Raw genomic sequence first — 22,875 nt, forward strand, 5'->3', positions numbered from 1 at the left:
CCCCCCTCTCTCTCATCATCCCCCTACTGTAGGTTTTTGTTTGTTGTTTAATTTCATCAGAGGGTAAAATGTGGGGTAGTGATGAATACATGTGCATGTGTATGTGTGTTGGTGTGTGCAATGAATGAGGTGCTTTGATTTGAAGTGTTATGACAGTTGATACGTAAATAGGTATCAGGGTATCTCCAGGTCCTGAAACACGTTTGCTAATTTAAGATTTAAAAAAAACAAGACTGCTGAAAAATGCTTTTTCAGCTTATTTGTTATCAGTTTCATTACCATAAGCATCCAGTATCAAATAAAAACAGAGCTTGGGTTGAATTATACTATGTAAAACACAGATTAATGTCACAAAAAAAAAAGATCATACAGGTGTAATGTTTAGGTGTTCACATACGGTTAGACACACAGTATATTTTTTCTAAATTTAGAAAGAGTCAGCCTAGGTAGCATTACACAGCTTTCAAACTACTTGTAATGTCTGCAGACACCCTGTTGTCTGCATTTATATGTGTGAATGCTTTGTTTCTGCAGTGTTTCTGGACCCACACACATGCATGCACGCGCGCGCGCACACACGCACGCACACACGCACGCTTGCACACACAAACACACACACACACACACAGAGTGCACAGCATCAGGACACAGTGACAGCAGTAAATACCGGAGGACATCTTGGACTGTTTTCAGGTTTAAATGGGTTAAGAGCTATCACTGCCACGTCATATTGGCTCTGGCAAATTGTGTGTCAGTCACTTGGTAATCCCAGTAAGCTGGTTATTTATCTGTTTGGCACTTTGCTCGCTCTCTCCCCGACAGTTTCACCCTGTTGTCTCTCCTCCCTCTTTCTCGCTCTTTCATCTTCGCATCCTCCCTCTCTTCTCCAGTTTTCCCTTGTCTCCCACCTACTCTCGCGTCTCGCTCTTTTTATTTTGCTCTCAGTCGGTTTCTCTCTACTTGTGAACCCCCGTGCTTTTCTCTCTCTCCTCCCCCTATTTTCTTCCATGCCTCCCACTCTCTCTAAAACACTACCTTTGTGCATCCTTCTTCTTTCCCTTTCTCTCACCTCTCTTTGTTCCTTTTGCTCTCTCCTTCTTCCCCATCTTTCTCTTCTTCTGCTTTTTTCCATCTCTTTTTCCTCTTTGTTTTCATCTTGTCATCTTTTTCTCTCATCTTTGTACTTCTTGTGTCTTTCTGACTCTGTTTGGCTCTTTCTTCATCCCTCGTTTATTCTCTTTCCTTATCTTGTTTATCTTTCACAATCTTCGTTTGTCATGTTATTTTTTTGCTTCTATTCTCTTCAAATCTGTCTTTCTCAGTTTTATTTACTTCCTTGCTTTTCATCTCTCTTTCCTCCTCTTTTTTGTATTTCCTCCTCCTCATTTCTTCATGTTCATTCTTGTATTTTCCCCCACCTCTTCTGCTTTTTACAGATTGCTTTCTCGCTGACCTTTCTCTCTTTCCCTCTCTCTCTCTCTCTTCCACTTTCTTCATTTTTTCCCTCGGCTTGTAGAGCTGCAGAGCTAATGGCCATCTTTCTCTCCTTTACTCATTCTCTCCTTTCTCTACTCTATCCTTCAATCCGCCTGCTTTACTCTTTCTCCTCAGTCTATCAAGCCACCTTCTCACTCTCATTCCACACCTTGTCCTTTACTCAATCTTTCTCTACTTCCTCCCCGTTTGTATGTATCTTTAGACCCCTTCTTCCTTCTTGTTCTCAGAGAAAGGTTGCTGGATGTTTGAAGGCCTTTAACTAGTGAACTCAAGTCTCCTCTCAGCTTTTTTTCTAAGGCTATTCCTGAGACAAACACATGCTCCCCTCTGCCCTCTTCTCTGAACGGTTCACTGCCCACTAGTGTAAAAATCCCCATTTCTACAATGAAATGTAGCGCTTACAATCTCTAATCCAAGTGAGGCAGGAATTGTGAGGAGGGAGTCTCCGTTATGTAAGACCAGAGGTCTATATCTTGAATGTACATGTTGTTGAACTTGATTGCATGAGAACATACTTTTTCTAATGCAAAGTAATCAAGTAATGTGATCATGTGATTTTTTTTTCTTGGACCTTATATTCATCAGCAGGTGGTTTGCAATGATTTGACAGTGTCAGTAAGAATGTCAGCATTTAAAAACAATTTTCATTTTTGCATGTGCTGACAATGCTCATATTCTGAGTTCTTATAAGTGTTTATGCTTTGACCACAATGCCAGTGGTATTTTGTAGCACTGAATTCCACTGGCAGTCAGAAGAAGTGGAGGGAGGAACACATTTGCTTCACACATGTCATTAAAATCCATCCTGGGTGTCTCCTCTCTCTCTAAAGAGCAGAGAAAGAAGAAAGCCTCCTATTTTTCTCCTCCCTTTCTCTGGGAGGTCTTTGTTAACATCCAGCAAGCTCCAACATCGAGAGTCGGAGAGCGGCCCTGTAGTTAATTAGTCCCACTCTATTAGCCCAGATGTTTGCTAGCTAGTTGCTACCAACAGGGCCCTTTGTTTAATACCCAGAAGCCCACTGGAGAAGCCGCATTGTAGCTGTTGTTGCCTTGGATCATGCTTCACTGTGAAGAGTAATGCTTGCAGGGCAGAGGAAAAGCCAACAGATCATATAGGCCTACGATGGAGGGGGGTCCCTCATGGACATGAGCAGGCACTCTCTATTTTTTTCTTCCAGTATAAAGTACTCCTCTTTGCCTGTGTGAATTTGTAAGGACACCCCTTGGCTTCTCCAAGGGCCTTTCGTGCGAGGCAAACAGAATAACATTCAGGCACAGAATCTTCACCAACTGCAGCGATGTGGATGCGACTTGAGCTGAGGAGCGGAGCAGAGTGTTTGCTCTGTTTTTGAAAGCTACAGGGTTTCCCTCTCTGCTTGTCAGAAACCTCCAGGGAGTGAGGTGACGACTGGCGATATTAGATATGTATCACAAATTACTCAGACCGTTTGGGAAGAGTACAGTGTGCTGCGCCAAGGCAAATAGCTCCCTGTAAGGCGATGTGTTAGTGTCTGCATACATTTCTAGTGTCTGAGTAGTGGCCTGAGATTTCTGGTTGTTGGTCTGGTATCTGGGTCTGGGAGTTTTTTTTGGCTGGTGTAGTTGGATGAATGCTCAACAATGTCAATATCAAATATTTGCTATTTGACCGACCTGAACTGTGTCTACGTCAAATATATGTAGCTCATAGTCTTTTAGTAGTAATAATAGTAATAGTTATTGCTGCCACATGAGGGCCTGTTATCCTTGAACTAATTGCCCCAGTCTGTACAATTAAATTCCTGCACATTTATTATAATTGATGATTAGAGTAAATCCAACTTTGATGTATAAATGAACCCTGTAAAATGTGGAAGGAAACAAGTAGATCAGTAACATGCTGTAAAGTAACACTTAAATGAACAGACCTGTGGTGCCCTAATTGCTGAAGATCATATCCTAATACAGCTTTGCCCCTTTCATTTTGAAACATTGTATATAATTTTCACTGGGTGAAATATTCCTGATGGATCCATCCATCCATCCTTCAACCCTCCAACCTCTGTACCCTCCGACAAGGTCAGGCCACAGTGAGGCTGTTGCTTTCTGTCTCCTCATTGGCCAGTCTCCAGGGCCAGGGCGAGCAAATGAGGACATGGACAGAGGTGCCAGTCAATCAGAGACCAGATCCGGCTCATCCATTCACTCGGCTTTACTTGGCCCCCTCAAAGTCACCGATTAATTGGTCTGATTGTCCAGTAGACTGGAAGAGAGAACTGTGTGTGTGTGTTTGTGTGTGTGTGTGTGAGTGTGTGTGTGTGTGTGTGTGTGTGTGTGTTTGTGGGTGTGTATGGGTGTGGGTGAGTATGTATTCCACTCTCTGGACAGCTTTTCTCTCCGAGTAGCCTTTAGCTGTTAATAGGAATGTGAGTGTGTAATGGTTGGATTGGCACACATTCAATGACAGCTTTAGTATAAATTCAATAGTTTGCAGTTTTAAAATTCTTACATACTTAAATGCAGCAGTGTTTTAATGTAGAATTTAATGGTGGGTTAACTATCATCTAGTTGGTGATCATAAAGTAACCAGACACTAATCTGTGTACATATCCAAACTCTTAAGTGTCTCATTATTTTCAGCCTACCTTTAAAAATTCATAAATCTGCAGAGAAACAGTACTTTACACTTTTTTTTATGTAGGTTGTCTAGATGTTGTGATACTCGGTCCGGTAATTGTCTTAAGTCCAGCTCTCCTGGTAATCTGTTTAAATGTGAGGCTCTGTGGGTAGATAAAAGGTATGTGGTTCCCTGATTAGTCTGCAGTCTGTATTACTGGAGGTGTGTGTGTGTAAGTACAGTAGCTGGCAGACACAAACAAGAATCTCTCTTTGATTTTCTCAGAGCGTGAACACAGGTAAAAAAGAGAGAAGAAGAAGACAAAAGGGAAAGAAAAAGATAAAGAATCATCATAATGAGAGAGTAAGATAAGGAGGAAGGAAGATAATGTCATAGTGAATGCTGTGAAACCATGTTGATGCTGGAGCAGTGTCTGACAGACAATATCTTCTCTGCCAGTTCAGAGAGGAGAGAGTTGTGGCCGGGCCACCTGAAGCTCACTATGTGTCCCATAGAAGGTTAAAGTCAAAGTGTAAAAGCATGTGTTTCAAAAACGTTTTAATATCTGCGTGGTCACAAGAGCATTAGCCTAACTTTCAGTGGACATGCTGTTTATGAAAATCAATATTTGAAACGCATAAAGAGTAATTGCATCTTAAAACAACTTGAGAAAACATCTCTGAACAACTCAGCTTTGCCACTAGGAATGTTTATTCAACCTCCACTGGATTTACTGCATCTCAAACATTATTATCTGTAGTTACCTGGGAAAAGAGATGTTTGTCCTTTTAGTGTCCAATCATGACCCCCCTCTCTCAGATTCACTGAGAGCTTTATGACAGCGCTCTATCGCGGTGGCCGACGTGTCAACCAACATGTAGTGACTCGCCTCGTAGAAAGTGATAGCCCTCAATGACTTTTTATTGCCTCGTGCGCAATAAGCAAATCCAAATTAGCCTGAGTTTGCCCCTCTCAAAAAAGAGGAAATTGTATCAGGTTCCCACAGCAAGGGGCCAGTTTGCTTTTAGGATTAAGGCTGGTGTCACCCGGCCACAGGGGTCGTGTGGAAGACAGGATCAGAAGTACTAGTAAACAAAGTAACTTTGTCTCCTTTCACATGAGAAATTATCTTCTGCTTAATCAGTCAGATTCACTAACTTGTGTTTTATTGGCTTGAGTGAGTCTCTTATCTACTAGAAGGTAATAGGTATACAACTGTTTGATAAGATGTCAGAGATTTGAGTGTTTGACTTCAAGATTTATGCGCAGTTTGTAGCTGAACATGTGTACACATCATCATATGAGCCTTATATTTGCACATATTGTCTTTATTTTCTCTCAGAGCCTCAGTCTCATTTCTCTCTCTATGCCTTTTGCTCTCACGACTCCAGCACATTTTTGACTTTCTGTAATAACATTCAGAGGTGAATAAAATGTCTCACCTGGTCTCTCTGTTACATTAAATCTCCCCCTGCATTCACTCAGTCGGTCTCTCTGTCTGTTGGCTACATGTGGGCATGTTTGCATGACCAAAGAAATGCAAAGTCTAGCCCAGACCATTACAATATGGCTTGTGTGCACAATTTACATGAAATACATATTCATTCAAGACATGCATGCACAGAAAATAGCTTCTCCCGGCTCTCTTATGCCTTCACTCAGTCTTTGCGCTCAGGATGTGATCTGTTCATAAAGTCTGTCAAACAAAAGAAACACTGGAATCATTTTGTTTCTTATTTCTTACAAAGTTGCCAGTGATGCATTTTATCTTCATTGTTTTACCTATAAATCCACTTGGATCATACCATGTAGTTTGCCACTGCTTCACGAAAGACAGCCACTCATTTGAAAAAAAGAAAAGAGGTTCTACTTCATTTGCTTCAGTGAGGGAGTGCAAGCGGGAGGGAAATGTATCTTTAGCTCCCATGTTATAATTGTGGCACGCTAATGATGTAGACACATTCTCGCTGTCTGTTTACAGGAAGCTCTCTTCTTTAATTTGCGACTGGCGTGAATGCCAAATGCCTATATCTAATTACTGGTGTGATTGCAGATGTTTCTTGTGTGTTGGGGTGGGGAGATTATGACAAGAAAAGTTAAATGTGCAAACGTGGTAAAGACCATTTTCTTAAATTTTATCCGCAACATAAGTTTCTGTCTGTGTACAGGAAGTGAAATAAGAATAATATCCAAATATCCAAATAGGATTTGGATATTTAAACCTAAAGATGTTTTTATTCATTGCCTCTAAATTCACAATGTTTGAAAAGTGTCAACTGAGGACTCCATTCAGGTTTATTTTTGTTTGAAGCTCCATAATTTGCATCATTGTCATGTAATCATATCCTAAAAGAAGATGCCACTTTTGGGAAATTACTGGATTCTCCTTTTGGAAGGGACTTCTTTAGCTTTGATTTCCAAATGTAAACAAGTAGGAAGGTGGTAATTCACTTGTCATACAAATGAACAAAAATAAAAAAACAAAGTTGAAGCATGCTCATTTACTTGTTATATTGTTTGTGTAGAGGGTCCTGTGTTCTTACTGGGGGAAACTTGTCATAGCAAAGAATGGTGACAAATTCCAAATTTGTCACCAGTCCTTATTTTTTTTGTTTTCAGTTCGGCTTCAAATTGCCTGGGATCACACATGGACACACTCATGTACAATACACAGGGACACACACACAAGTTCTCATAGACAGAAAATGCCCTGGTTCCTAATCGTGGCCAGTTCAGGATCATAAGGAATAACAGCGACTCATCACTGGCGTGTCACACCGCATTACATCTGGCCGATAAAACAACCTTAAACTCTCTCTCCTCCTTCTGTCTTTCCATTTCTCTAGCAGCTGACTGTGCCTCCCTCCTCCTCCTCCCTTGAAATGGAGCTGAGCTCATTGCCCAGGAGGCCTCTGATCAGATAGATGTTAACTTTTCAGGGAAAGCCCTGATAGCAGGCTGGAGAATTCAGACAATCACCTCTGACAGTGGATGACAGGAGGACCAGAGGAGCATTCTCAGTAGCTTTCCTACTGTTTAAAAGTATTCATTTTACATTTTAGATGGATACTGTAGTTCACTTGTATGGAGGAAGAATGAGAGGAAAGAGAGAGAAGGAATGGAGGAGGGAGGGGTGAGCAAAGAGTCAGGGTATTAGCACTTTGTTTAGGGGAGAAGCATTGTTTGGCCCCTTGGCACACACACAAGAACAAACACAAGAACACACACACACACAAATAAGAAACTCACACATGCACAGAGCACCAACGTTTATTTAAGCTTTTGATAAAGAGATTAGCCCCATCATCCTACGCTCTTAAGCTAGCCGAGGGGGTCCGTGTTCAGGAAATCCTGGCTTTCCTGACACATGGGCTTATAGGGAAACCTGGCTCATGCAACACTTAAATGATATTAATACAATTCCTCATGGTCAGATTAACATGATTTGGTCTTAAAATGGAGGTCAGACTGATGTATTTCAGTGAGGAGGGAAAAGAGACAGGGAGGGGGACCAAAAGTTAGTATGAGAGAGAGAGAGAAAAAGATGGAATCAGAAAGAGGAGGCAAAGAAGTTGTGCCAGCTGGGCTGTTTTTTTCCTTTATTATTAGCCCTATCAGAATGGTTGGAGTCCAGCTTAAAGCTACAAACAGCGGAGTGCTAATTTTAGCCTCCAAAGAGGATAAGGATAAATAGCTTGCTGCCAGTTTGCCATATGGTCCTCTGTCGATTATATTGTGTGGAATATTTCCATCCCACCCCACCCCTACCAAAACATACACATAAACACACACATATCTTTTATTTTAGCGTTAATGACACTGGGGGATGGCTTTATCTCAACATGTAGATGTGATTGAGAGATTAATTTTTAAAGGCAGAATTTTAATAATATTATCCCACAAATGTCATTATTAAACCCATTTAAGTCTGTGAAGGTGTTATTATCCCCAGAAAAGGCGCATAATTAGTTAGTTATTTTGTATAGCTAATCTCTCTGTATCAATTACTGAAACTGTAATTTTCAGACAGCAAGTTGCTGTTGTGGCGAAGGCGCCCTCAACCAGGAACCTTTGTTTTATCCACTCTAGCTTCTAGCTGCAAGGTAACATTTGGCCTCTTTTGTAATCTCCTGCAACTTGGTTTATATTCTCACTTGTAAATGTGAGCCCCGTAGAAGAATAAAAATGAGTCTCTCTCTTTCTCTCTCTCTCTCTCTCTCCATCAACACACATGCATATGTTCACATGTAAATTCAACTCACACAGCCATTCTCCATTATTCTCTCACTCTCTCTCCCTCGCTCTACCTCAAATTGAAATAATTCAATTTATGGACACAGTTCCAGACCTCCCTGGCTAAGACCATTATGCATGGAGCCCCCCCTTTTCTAACAAAAGAACGGGAGAATTTACCAGCCGGCTCTCCAAACGACACCCACACAAAGCCAATTTCATGCCAGCAAACCACTAGCAGTAGCGCCATTTTTTGGTCAATACCAGCATCCATGTGGATTTTTTTTATTCTTTGAATATGGGTCAATGCAACTTTAATTTTTTGTTAGGGCTTATTTTATAACCCCGATATGACACACGCAACTCCCTTTTGCTTCTAACATTCAAACCTGTCCTTATACTGGTGTTCACTCTTTTAAAGGTGAAATTGAAATAATGACATAATCTGTTTTCAGCAATAAAGAGCGCAAGATAAAACATGCAACATTTAAGGTGTCCAAGTAACCTGGGATGCAGGAGGATGGATAAGTGGTGGATTTATTGTGTGTCAACTGGTCCAAAGCTTGACCCAGGGCTAACCCAGACCAAACATGCTGCCCCCTGAGGCCCCCTCCCCTTGGTCTGTTTGACATGGATACCTGCTATAGGGATTAGACTGAGAGATAAAGACCTCAGCAAGCTTTTCTAAGAGTTTAGAGAAAGAGAGAGAGAAAAAAAAGGAAAGAGAGGGCTAGATAACAAATACCTGTAGGTAAACACAAGAGCAGCAGGGTGGGCCGGAGGGCAGCATTGACGTTTACTTTGTGTGTTTGCAGAGCAACACAAGGCATGCCACTTTCTGGACACACACTCATGAACACACACATTTGGATGCAACCCAATCGTCCCTTCTTGCTCCAAGCCAGTGAAACTCAAAGAGATGAGCATGGACTGGGGGCTAAGATTCTCACCAGTGATAACCTTTGGAGTAAAGGCCTGAGTGGCAGTGTTAAAACACACACACTGCATACATATTGTACACACAAACTCCCATGGGCAATCCTGGGTCTTTGTTCCACTGAGATTCCCTTCAGGCAGAGAGGTCATACTCTTACAGGAAGTCACCCCCAGAGAGGGCTGCCTCTTTCAGGAAGTGACTTGATCGGACTGTGTGGCGAGAGTGCTGCTGTTCACGGGGGGCATATCAATCCCGTCCACATGGGCCCATGCTCCACAGGAAATAGGCCTGCTGTAAACCCACTCACTTCCTCTTCCTCTGTCCCTGTCTCGCAAGCCTTATCAGGGCTGCATATGGGGAGGCTGATAGGACTACAAATCCCCCACATCCCCACAACATCACATCCTCTGCCTATCAAGGACACATTGACAAGGAGGAGGAAGTGGAGATGCAGCATTACTTTGGAGGGGGAATTTATAGGTTAATTTAATACATCAGCTAGTAAAACAAACAGAGAAGTTGTAGTGATATCAAAAGTCTGGATATCCTCGATCTGGCCTTGAAGAAGGAGTCTGCAACACTGAAGCGCCACAACAACCAGTTCCATATTTACTAATAACAAATCAGCTAAGACTCTAAAATGTATATGCAACAACAACAACAACAACTAAAAGTATTTCAATAGAGTAGGTTGTCACTCCGATAATGACTTATCCTGTTTTCCTAACCACCCCTTCAGTAACCTGAGCTTGTGGGTGCAGACCATATTATACTCCTTCGTAGCACTAAAACCTTCTGTTATTCAAAAAAAACACACTGGAAGCTAATGCGCTATTATTAGCCTGTGCCACCGCAGGGTTAGCGTCTCTGTATTATCTAACTGCATACTGCTGTTTGGCTGCCGCTGATAGGTTAGCATGAGTAGGAAAATCCATGTGTATTAAAAGTGTTTTTCATAGTCTGTGTCATTCAGATAGTCCCCATGTGGAAAAATGCACACACAGGCAACAGCTGTACACACTAGCTCTCAAAAATAAACAGGGAAACTTGAGTTTGGTTAATGGAACTACTCACCCTAAACAAAAAGGTATAATTACAGACCAAACAGGCTGATTGTTGGTACTGAAATGATGTATCTCCACCTAATTTTAGTTAATTAAACTGATGGCTTTGAGAGGTTGGTTGAAATTAAACAAGTTAGTGTTGCAAGATATAATTTCACTAAACTTAGCTCATCTATACAGATGCTCAGATCATTTGAAAGGATATATTTAGAGTAAATTCATGTTGGTTAAAAATGTTCCCATGGTACTTTAGCTTAGTAGAGGGCTGCTGGAAGTTAAAGTGTCTTTGTTCTGATAAAGGTATAATTGCAGTTTGAATTTATTGAATGTTGATGGTTTATTAAAGGACTTCCATGATCACATCTAGTATTCTTGTGGTATTTAAATGTAATTTTAGTGCAGTTAGTTACTTGAGTGTTGTTAGTCCACAACAAAGTCTAAATGGGATGTTTCCGCATTTAGTTTAGCTTAGGGTTCCTACTCTTTGTTCCAAGGCTACATTGAAGGACTTTTAAACGCCCTTCAGCACATCAGCTGACTTTTGGAAAGGGCCGCCATGCCATTGTGCTGTTAAGTGCTCTTAGCTTTTGTTATAGTCCTTGTCCTCTCTACCATCCCTTCCCCCGTTCCCTCTTCTTCCATAGTTCATTTCACTCTCAGACTCTGTGCATTTGTTGTGTGCTGAGATTGGCAGAAGCTTGGTGAGTCGAAGGTGTCAAAAGCCATCTGAGAGCTAGCAAAACAATTGTGAGAGTTAAGAGTGAGAAAGAGGCAAAAGTGGCACGATTTCAGGAGTGTTGGTGTGTGTGTGTGTGTGTGTGTGGGTGTGTGTGTGTGTATGTATGTGTTAAGACTTCCCTTCACTGAGGCGAAGAATCTGTGGGCCCCCCTCACAAGTGCTCCCGTTTGAACTGGGTCTGGCCTTCTATCTTCAGGTTAGAAAAAAAGAAAACGGCAACACAAAGGCAAGAGGGGAAAAATCAATAGTTACACAGCAAAAGTGCTCAACATGAAAGGGTGAATTCTTCGCCCTACACTTTCATTTTAGCTTGTACTGTCTGCCTGTTTCTCCCTTATTCGTTCTCTCTCAACTGATCTGAAAGTGGGAATAAAAGGCTGTTGATGTGTGTGTGTTTCTGCGTGTGGAGGCATACTGCAGTTTAATGTCGTCTCGGTACCCCGCGCTTCAGGCAGTTTCCAGCGTGTCAGGCAGCCTGTGGTGATGACCCTTTACAGGAAAATGGCACAGAGAGAGCAGTCACATTTACACTGACATTTTTGCCATCACCTATGGCTATGTCAACAGGCCTGACCCCCTCTTCTGTCTCTCACAGGCAACATTGGATGGGCCTCAGCCTTAACACACAGAAGAACAGGAACATTTTCTCAAAGAAAATGAGCAATAACACAGGTCTAATATTCAATTTTTGGTATAAAAGTTAATCATTTGGTATGTAAAAAAAATACCCTGCCCAATTTTGCAGAGCCCAATGAGATAAAATACTTGTTGCTTGTCCACAACTTAAATCCATATAAAACTGAGAAATGCAGCACATTTGAGTAGCTTTGTTTTTTTTTTACATTAAATGACTAACACATTGATTTCATTGTACAATGTCACCTGCACACGTGTTAGTAAGAAACATGAAAATGCACCAATGTCCACTTACATTCGATATGAATGCTGACAACAATGCACTCAAATCCCTCCAGCAAAAGCCACACACATCTCACAGACCTAAAGCCTTGCACATGCTTTAATCAACTCATACATATGATAACTGTTCTGTGTTTGTTCTTCTTTTGTTGTTATTTAAACACATTCCCTGTCTCTGGCTTCCTGGTCCCATCCTCATCAGATTACCACAAATGAAGTAATTGCTCCAAAATTGGCTCGGATTCTCACAACATGAATTCTTCAGTTAATTACAATAACCCTTATAAATGACTCACCAGTTACTGGCATTATTGAATCTGTCAGTGCTGATCTACAAAACTGTCATCATTCAAAGTAACTGGCTTTGTAATTGCAAAGCACTCGTTATTTACTGTAATTATTTCAATGGAATGGTCTTTGATTACAGGAAGCAATTACTTAGCTCTCCCCTTATTGTTTACCTGGCAAGCCCCATTTTGTTTTTTCTTTTGTAATAATGACAGCTTTCTCTGTTTACCTAATCTTTTCATTCATCATATTGTAGTTTATGTATGTTCTACAAAGATTAGTCTTTGCTTCAGACTAAGTCACATGATCCAAATGCGTTGGCTGAAGTTTTAAGCAAAGTTCTGAAAATTGTGGAGTGTCTTTCTGGCAAAGGCAGGAAGGAAAGTCTCGACTATAGCCATATTGTTTTGTCGACAGCGCATGTCATTATCCTCAGTGTGGTCGAGGGGATTTCTCTCTGTCTCTCCTCCTCTGGGAGGCGAAACAGCATTGGTCACAGAAAGTGTTTTGTATTGAAGTGTGTGTTGGTTTACTATACTTTGTTAGTAGTTGTTGGAAAGTTGCCTTGCGGAAGATCCTAAGAAATTGGTGCAAGTGATTGTGTTCAAGTGTGTGTCTGTTTTGGTGCAGTAAAGGGAAAGACGATTTTGAAAATGAGCCCCTACTTGGGAATTGTGTTGCAAGGAATTCCTGCATGTTCAGAATATTTGGAGGTGGGAGGGGCCTCCAGAGCCATGCAAAGGGAACCCCCCACTGCCTGCAACCCCCCTGTACTCCCCCTCCCCAAGTCTAGAGCTTATGAATGGCCTGAATACAATAAACGCCACTTTTTCCTCCTCTCCCTCCCTCTTGCGGGCCCTTCTTTACCTCTCTGAGGATTTCTGGGAATGTTATCTGTGTGTATGTGTGTGAGAGTGTGTGTGCCACAGAGAAGAAGAGTGAGAAGGAGAGCACTTTGGTGAATGCACATCAGCATGTGTGTGTGCGCTTAATGTATCATGTTTTGAGTGTGTGTATGCATGCATTTCTCGCCTGCCAATATGAGATGTGTGTATTCCATGTGGAACAGGATAGCAGCTCCCTGAGGCCTGGGCCTTGCCTGGGATGCCAACCCAGGGTCATGGGAGCTTTCTGGGGTGTGAAACTCTAGGAGTGGCCCATGAGAGATCAGCTCCAGGTCACTCAAAATGAAAGACACACACTCTTTCTCACAACAAATAGCCAATAGAATAAATACATGTCATAAACTTAAAGACCTATCTCCATTCCTTCCCCTCAGAGTCCTTCCACGGCCTATAAAACCTTGCAAAAACATCTCACAGTATCCTCCAAAAACGTTAAGCCATCTGTGAATGATTCCTCACACAGGATTCCACTCATGACATCTGGCACAAAGCTAATATTCATAACCCTTATTCCTCAACTCAGCAGAGCCTCTATGAAGAAAAGATTATTAGAAAGCTAAATGTCATTAGTCTCTCGCGTTGCGCTAGAAGCGACGTGTCTGACAAGATTGCTGTTCGCAGATGACTGACTGGTGAATCTGCGGCTGTTAATTTGCCAGGCAGCAGAAAAATGGCTGACACCTCGGAATGGCACGTGTGCCCGTGCAGAAGGGGGCAGGTAGTACCAATTGCTGTCTTACGCTGAGAGATGGTTCATAATCAGATCATAACAGATTAGCCTAGATACTGCTTGATAATGTCAGGGTATGCCTTGAGACAGAGAGATGTAGAGATGTGATGAAGAAGAAGAGGCAGACGAAGAGACAGAAGAGAGGAAGCATCATTAGTAGTCACTAGTTGAAGAGGTAAACTGAAAACATCAAGACTGAGGATATCGAACAATGTTAACTTAGTTTACCTCAATTTTGAAACATTTAATTAGTGAAATATCATTTACTGCTGTTTGTTTGATTTACAAAGAAAGAAAACTCCTACAGTGAAGAACATTAACAATACCTTATCTTACATCCCCAACACTGTGCAAATTCCCTCCACACAAACCTCACACTCTAGCAGACAGAGAGAAAGAGGAGAGAGTAAGTAATGAAGTAAGAAGGATGGGAGGCAGGAATGAAACATGAAGTGGCGGAAAGACTTAAATAAAAGCCATCAGAGCTGAATGAGCATGGAAATAAGTGTCTGTTGAGCTAATGCTAACGAAGGTAGTGAAAATGCATGAAGAAAGCTAACCTAGTTTTTTACGTCGTTATCTGTTTGCTCACAGTTTGTGTGTGTTTGTGCGAGTGTGTATGTGTGTATACAGTGTGTGAGGGGACTGATAAAATATTCCTTCCCTTCGTTGGCCCTGGGGCATTTCAACTGCCCCTGGCTCCTTCCAGTCACTGGCCTGCTCCCTAATTGCCACACACACACACACACACACACGCATACACGCACGCATGCACAAACGCACGCACGCACACATGCACACTCACACTCACGCACACACATGCGACATTCAGAGCTTCTGTGGCTGAAAACACACGCATAAGGAAAACCAGAGATAGACACACATATACAGAAGAGTGCACATCCAGCCATGCATGCATTCTTCACACACAAACATGCACATGCACCCCCACTGTTCTGCATTGATTCACCCCCTCCCCCTCACAGCCCCTCCTCTAACTAGTTGCAAAGATGTTGTCATGGCTGATCAGTGGGCCAGGCCCAGAGTTGTGCCTGTGGCTTTTCCTCGTGGGGGGAGATTGGAGCTCGCTAGCCTAGCTGCCCCATGCTGTATGCAGCCCTAGGTTACAGCCTGCTGATGCTCTTAATGAGCCTGGCTGCCTGTGTATGGAGAGTAACGAACTGGTTCATTGGCTGACCGGCTGACTGACAAGGTTAGTTCATGACTGGCTGACTATCTTGGTGGCTTTATAGACTGACTAGCTTACTGGCTGGCTAGAAAGTTACTTACTGGTTGACTGTATGGACTACACAGTGTACAGCTATCTAACTGACTAAAAGGTGTATTGGTTGAAAGATGAACTGATTAGGACGGCACATGTTTACACTAGAGCAGATACATTTGAATTCGCTGCTTACATGTCAGAAGTTTTTTGCCCATTCAAGCATGTCAGCGATCCCCACTGAAAACACAAAAGAGAACAACAATGTTTTAATCTGGCCTATTGAGTGTGCCCAAGAAGCTTGAGTCGTTTAAAATATGCTCTAATTGTTTAAAAATAGTAAACATGGCACGCTTTCAGATGGTTTTATATTGGAAGACCTTTTCTGAAAAATCCTGTTTTTGGTGTTTGAAAACTTTAGCTTCAAAGGCCAAAATAGAGACAAGAATTATCCTCATTACAGTGGACATTCCCTGACTGACTGTCCTGCTTCTGATTTTTTTCAACTGATTAAGTCCAGTCTGCCACACAGCATCTCTTCCCTCTCCTATCACTTATTTTCTCCTCCTTCATCGCCTCCTTCAGTGGCTTGCGTTTTTTTGGTTTTCTATTCCGTTCTCAGAATATATCTCATCTACCACTCTCTCGTCTTGCCCTCCCTCACCATCTCCCATTTTCCTTTATCCCCTGTGTTACCCTGTGTTCTCTCTAACTCTCTCTCTCTCTTTATCTCTCTCTTTCTCTCTCTCTCTCTCTCTCTCTCTCTCTCTCTCTCTCTCTCTCTCAAGCTGAGGTAACACCATTGACATTTCCCCAACATGGCTGCCAGACACAGCTTCAACACCTTTCCTCCTTCACCCTTCCTCACTCCCACAGTCTTTCTTTTCTCTCCTCCTATCTCCTGCTCTGCCCTCACTTGCTGGAGTTAAAGCAAAGCAGAAATTAGCCCCAGACCTTGCAGAGGTGATTGGTATCAAATTGCAGTGAACAGGGAAATGCCAATAAAATTGTCAGCCTCTCTTCAGCCCTCCGCCTTTATTTTCCACTCCTAGGTAAAGGAACTGTCTGTAGGTCATACTTACTTAGAAGTATTGGGAAGAGATGAATAATTTTCCCCCATGACATTCATTTTGCATACATGTTCTGAGGCAACCTTTTCTATGTTGTATGAACAAATATACTGGTTCTATGTTCTTTTCACGTGGATCAATGATATAAGATAGATCTGATATGAGTAGAGATGTAATGTATCCTACTTCTCTCACATTATGCATAATTTTGGTATTTGGTTCTTTATTGATTAGCTAGAGATCTTTAGGGTTATTTTATATTCTGTAGGGTCATATTTGAGAGTCCTAAATATTGCAGTTGATGCTTGCATAACATTTGATTCCCCATACACCAATAGATATATGATACTGTAAAATATGGCTGATATACTGCAGATATGGGGCAGTGGTGAAATAAAGGACCATGCACATTCTCATGACAGTTTTCTCTAAGCATTCAGACTATTATGACTTATAATTTGCTTTCTCTGTGCCGTTTATCTTTTCTCTCCCCCCTTGTTTCCCCTCTCCCCATGCTTCGCACAATTTCTCACATCTTCCCGAGCCTGTTTCCTCTCTCCTACTTGCTGGCTTGCGTAGATACTTACTCACTCACTCATTCACAAAATCACTTACTCATAGAGTCACTCACTCATAGTCTCACTCATGCTCTGAGCTGGTTCTCCAGCCGTTTGCTTCTGTTTTCCCAACTCACATGGGACAAGCCCCTAGGTTTGTTATTGTAGGCTTTGCTGAACATGAGCCGGTCTTTACAACGGATTGAAAGCATTTGCTTCCAATGAAAATCTGGTCTTAGATTACAGGGCCCCTACTCGGCTCACCCCTCTTTTCCACCAGGCAGAGAAATGCAGGGAGGAAAAGAGAAAGCTAGAGACAGACAGAGGGGTGTGTTTTAGCCCTGAAACAGTAGGCAGAAAAAACTCACTTGTTAAGCTCAGGCTGCATTTGTCCTAGGCTAATGATGTAACTGAAGCCTGCAATGTGAGTGTGCTTTTAGACAGAGAGAGGTCTAGGAGCTAGGTGTAAGGAGTTCATTGTCTTGAGTTAGTCAATTAATGGATTAGTCAATTGACAACAATTATTGATTAATTGTTTAAGTTGTTTATGAAGAAAACATCTCAAAGATTCCCTAGTTTCTGTTCTCGGGTGTAAGGATTTTCTGTTTTTCTCTGTTTTAGATCCTTGTAAACTAAACATCTTTGATAATAGTCTGTTTGTGGAAGTACCTTTAGGCTCTAGGAAATTGTGGAATTGATTGATTAATCAGATACATGATCAACAGACTATCCTGTAACTTACAGTAAACTGGCAGAGGTAACTGAATTGCTCACATTGCCTGAATTCAACTTTTGACCTTTTGTTGGTGTTAAAGTAGCCTGATCCTACCACCAGCTTTATCTGCATGTGTGCATTATTGATGAAGTGTGTGGCGTTTGCATCAGTATCTATGAAAATCAAGCTCTTGTTATATCCCTCCCCCACCCTCCATAGCGTCACCTCCGCTTCCACAAGAGGTTCATTAAAAAGCCTTTAATATGTCTGCATATGTATCTCCTTCTGCCAGAACAGTCGGCGAGAGAGTGAGAGCTAGCCAAGAGTGTTGTTTCGTATGGATCGTTGAGAGCCTCTCTCTCCTAATGGTGTATATAATTCAGGTGCCCTGCAGGCATGCTTTCAGGAATTCTTTTGCCCGAGGTAATGGGGAGCAAAGGCCTGGGTTTTAGACCCTGATTATTCCATTGATGCGGCAGGCTGGAAAAAAGTCATCTCCAACCGGATTAGTGCCAACATCCCCATTAATTATCGATGAATCGGGGGCTTAGGCTTTAGCTAGGTACTGGGTGTCGCCCTCTGCAAGTTAGGGGAGCATGGGCCCGCTCAAATGCAGTTATCTACTCTCGTCACAGTGAATAGACCTAGAAGCTTTAGAAGTGCTTTGTTTGCAATCAATAAATAACTGGATCCAGATCTGTGCACAGCTTGAACGTTTTTTCGTCCTCTTCTTTCCTTCCCCTCACTTCCAGTGAAAAGAGGTGGCATGGGACAAAAGTCGGTTATTAGCTGCTGAAATTTCTAGCAGTGAGGGTGCCACTTGTTTACCTCGCCTCATGTTTCTTTTATGATTATCGTCTTTATTGAGAGTGGATGCATTTTGGAATAATGATAATAACAATTAGGCTTTTCACAGCCACAGATGGAAAGAGCCTTTTTCTCTCCACTGGAGCAGTATAGTATAGAATGCGTACAATAATTGGGTAGTTTGAATATGCGTGTGCATGTGTGTGTATGAGTTCTTGTTGTTGAGTCTGAATGCAAAGAATAGGCCCATGGAGCGCCTTCCTTTCACTTTACCTCTCAGTGCTCAAATACTCTAAGCTGTCTAGTGTTCCCCTCAGGTGAGGTTAACTGGCCTTCATAGAGCCTTATCGAAGCCCTACAGGTTGCTGTAAGCAGCCATGACGCCATTGTTATGAAAAGCAGCTAGCTTTGTTAGCGCTGTTTGTGCCTCTGACTTCCCTTTTTCCACCTATTTACCTTTTATTTTCAGCCTTCCCCCTCCTCGCAACCTCCCCTTTTGTTGTGCCGTGTTACTCTTTCCACCTCAGGTAAAATGGCAGAATGCGCTGGGGCGACGCTTCAATAACTATTTTCCCCTCAGGATAATAAAGACTAAATCTCTCTGTCATTTTCAATTCTGTGCAGGCTTGGATGGGAGAGTGGGGAAATGCGACCTTACAAGTCCTTTGTGCTCCCCTTCTCCCTCTCTTTCTCGCAAAAAGATGCGAGCGCTGGCTGTGTTTTCAAGTGGCGGGGGGAGAAAAATGAAAGGCAGGGTTATTTATAAATGTATTAAAAATGAATGCATTTATGAGGTGCTGTTTTCCAGCCATTCTCTACTTGCCATTGTTGTGTCTCTATACCCCTCCGTCTGTGCATACAAAGCCCTCCAGAATTCCTTCGAAATCGTATTTATTCCCTTTGAACGCAGAGGCGCAGCAAATGCAGGAAATAAACAAACTGTGTGTCTGATCTCTTCTGTGTGTCTCTTCCTGTTTCTTGTCATGTGACAGGTGATGGCCTGGACAACAGCGTGGCTTCACCGAGCACAGGGGATGACGATGACCCGGATAAAGAGAAGAAACGCAACAAGAAGAGAGGGATCTTCCCTAAGGTGGCCACCAACATTATGAGAGCATGGCTCTTTCAGCACCTAACAGTGAGTTGAATGAAACACCATTTGCTCTCAGTTTCATATCATGTGTGTACACTTCAACTTCATTTCACAGCCACAGGCTTTCTAACTCTTATACACACACTGTCTCTCTTTCTCTCTCTCTCACACAAACACACACGTTCTAGCACTGCTCTTTCTTTCTTTTTGACACAAATACACAAACAACACAAACCCATTGACACACACTGACTCATTGACACTCATATACACACCACCAGAGTCCCCCCCCCTTCTCCACAATATATCCTGGTTGGTACGGTGAACACTTCAAAGACACAGGCCTGTGTAATCTGCCGGCCATCTCTGCAGCCTGCGCTCTCGCTCCTCATGCGCTGAAACTGAATAAGGTTGAAGCTAAGGAGAGACGCCCCCGGCCCTAACTGCATATACATAAATGAACCTTATTAAGAACAAATCTGTCATTATTTAACAGATTCCTGGGTTGCTGCAAAGGGCCGTGGCTTGGCTTTATTTTCATTAAGTTATAACAGGGATACCAAGGCCGTTAGTACTCGTTGACAGCATCGCATATTGTTAGGGGGGAAATAGCGTGGGAAAAAATGTATTTTGATACTGAAATATATAAATGTGACAGTGAAAGAGTAAATAGAAGGCTGTCTTTTTTAACAACACATTTCTATTATCTCAAACATGATGAATTCACCAGCCACAATTAGCAGTTTTAGACACAGAACATATTCCAGAGACTTAAACTTACCTGAAACTCAAACTACAACAACTCAAGAACTCTGAATTACATCTCAATAATATATAAAATGACAGCGAAAAAAAACAATACGTGCTTAATATTAGGTTAGTTGTATGTCAAAAACATTACATTTCAAAAAGGATTAAAAAACAATTAAATCTTAAAAGATGTACACAGGTTATTCTTGCATGGTGTGATGAGATTCAGAAGAAGACATTAATAAGATTTTAAGTTATTTATATAAAAAATGCATTGTAAATAGAGTTTCTGCTTTAAAGCAGTTTTTAAAGACGAAACTGAAAATAATGGGTTTATTATTGCACTGTGTTCAATTCCTGATTACAATTAGAAGCTAGTGTTGAAGAAATATGTTTAAAACTAACCTCAGCCAGGCTTGCGTCACTCACTTTCTGTGTTTGTCAGGGGTTTGTGGGGAACGCGATACAGTTTGACTGAGTGGGTGGTGGTTTGCATAAGCCAGTAGGGAAGATGCTGGGGGAAGTAATTTTATTGTTGGATTATGGATATTACATGGGCTCCACTTTTCTATTTTTTCCTCTCTAACGTTGATATTGATGGTATGCATCGCAGTTTTCCAATAGTGTTAATGGCAAATTGGTGGCACTTTTTTATTTTGCGTGTACTGTAGCGTGGCATTTGGCAGAGATATAAAGTGAATATCTGCACATAGGATATATACACACACATCTCACAAGGCTTCTTATACTTTTTGTTTCTCTTTGTGTTCTCCTCTTTCCATCTAACCCTCACCACCTCCTTTACAAACCACCAGTTTTCCATCACCCTGCACACACACACACACACACACAAACACACACACACACACACAAACACACACACACACACACACACACACACACACACACACTTCATCGCACATTGACACTAACCTCTCCTCCAAATCCCTGACCTCAAGATACACCCCCCGAAACCTTCGGGGCTACAGGGGAAAGGTGTTTGAAACACACACACACATCCTGTCTGTGCAAATACAGTTCAAAACACACTAGCCTAGTGAAACGCACTAACACACACACACACACACAGCAACACACCTACTGTGTCATATTACACCATGAGTTGGGCTTATGGGAGGCTTCTCTACTGTTAGATCTCAAACAGTGGGAAGGATATAAGTGTGTGTCAAGGGAGCAAGGGAGCAAGGGAGAAGAGAAGAGGAGGCGAAGGCAAGGAGGTGAAGAGGTGGATAAGAAGGATCCATCAGCTTTATCCTTCTCCCAGGAAAGAAGAGAAAGATAAACTAAAACATACACACATACAGGCACACAATGGCACATGGGCTACATTGCAGTATGGCACAAAACAGGAAGAAGCTGATGTTCTCACATTGCAAGAACTGAGAAGTAAACTGAAAGGTTGATCGGAAAATCACTTCCAATATGTCTTTCATTCAGCAAAGAACATGTGGTCTCAATTTTGAGTAACACTGGCAATAACAATACTACAGGTGTCAGATAAATACTCGCAGTGGTCTCATTTGTTTATAATAATTTTTCTTCAGTATAACAATTAATTTAATCACCATATGTCTGTGTTAAATAAATAAATGCTACACATAGCACCTCTAATGCAAACATATTTGCATATATCTCTCTCTCTTTGCTGGTATAAACATAAACATGGACAGCTGATCTGGGCTCATCCACAGCATCATCAGCTGGCCTGCCTTTGTTTCACAGAGGGATGGAGGATGTGAGTCTGGTCTCTTAGAGATAGACACAATGCCAATTAGGCACACACAGACGCATGCTTGCACACATACACACACAAATTCACAGCAGAGGCCTGTGGCCCTACACAAAAGATATGCAAGATTTGACTGTGAAGGCACAATTGAACAGAACAGGGTAGAAGTTTGGATACCCACCTTCATTTATTTTCTGTTATCCGCCTCACACTTGGACCCTCATGGGAGTTCCCATTGTAGGGATGAGGAAGGGGAAGGTGGGTGGCAAACTGAGGCTGCGAGTGCACCAGCAGGGTAGGTGGTAGGTGGCATTCCTATATTTTTTTACTGTTGTTTTGAAGACATTTCTGCATCTCACTCATCCATCATGGATGCTCATTTTCACTGCCTTGTAAGTAGGAAAAGGGCTTCCCCTTTTTAAAGCAGAGTGTGCCATGTTTGTTGTTAACATGGACACCTACAGTAGAAAAAAAATCCCGTCAATTGCTGGTATTATCAGTTCCCAGGTTTAAAGCCAGGAGTGTTTTTGGTATAATTAATCATCCTCTGTAAAGGGTGATAAAAAAATAAAATATTTACAGAAAAAGAAATATGCTTCTATCTGTTGTGTGATTGGTAGAGTGACAGTTAGAGCAGTAGTATTGAATTTGTTATGATGACGACAGTCGCAGCTTGCTGAGTTCTCTCCAACACGCCCTATGAGCTCATATGTTGTCGACAGTGCTTGTGGGACATCGTTCATCAAGTTCATCGGAAGAATTTGGCGGCTCTGACTTGGAGCGACTACAAAACCTTAGCGTTAACCGCCTGTCACCGATGGCCGGACCACGCAGCTCGCTGCCAGATTGACATGCAGCAGTAAACTTGGTGGGAAACCAAAATAAAGGGCATCAGAGAGGATTTCCACTTGTGTCCTCAACTCATTTTGATCTTTTTTTTCCATTGATATTCTTAAGGAAATCTTTGTAGTGAATACTAGCAGTCATTTGGATTTGCTGACTAA

The 22,875-nt window shown here is 42.0% G+C and overlaps 1 protein-coding gene across 1 annotated transcript in view; it reads left to right on the forward strand.

The window, feature by feature from the left end:
• The window catches only part of meis1b (Meis homeobox 1 b), a 36,915-nt gene extending 17,475 nt beyond the window's left edge, over positions 1-19,440 (forward strand). The window contains exon 8 of the mRNA XM_034897799.1: positions 19,271-19,440. Coding sequence (XP_034753690.1) covers positions 19,271-19,425 — 155 coding nt within the window. The 3' untranslated portion in view covers positions 19,426-19,440. The remainder of the gene's footprint in view (positions 1-19,270) is intronic.
• Positions 19,441-22,875: the final 3,435 nt, after the last annotated feature.

The sequence above is a fragment of the Etheostoma cragini genome, chromosome 17 (genome assembly GCF_013103735.1).
Source record: "Etheostoma cragini isolate CJK2018 chromosome 17, CSU_Ecrag_1.0, whole genome shotgun sequence".
NCBI lineage: Eukaryota > Metazoa > Chordata > Actinopteri > Perciformes > Percidae > Etheostoma > Etheostoma cragini.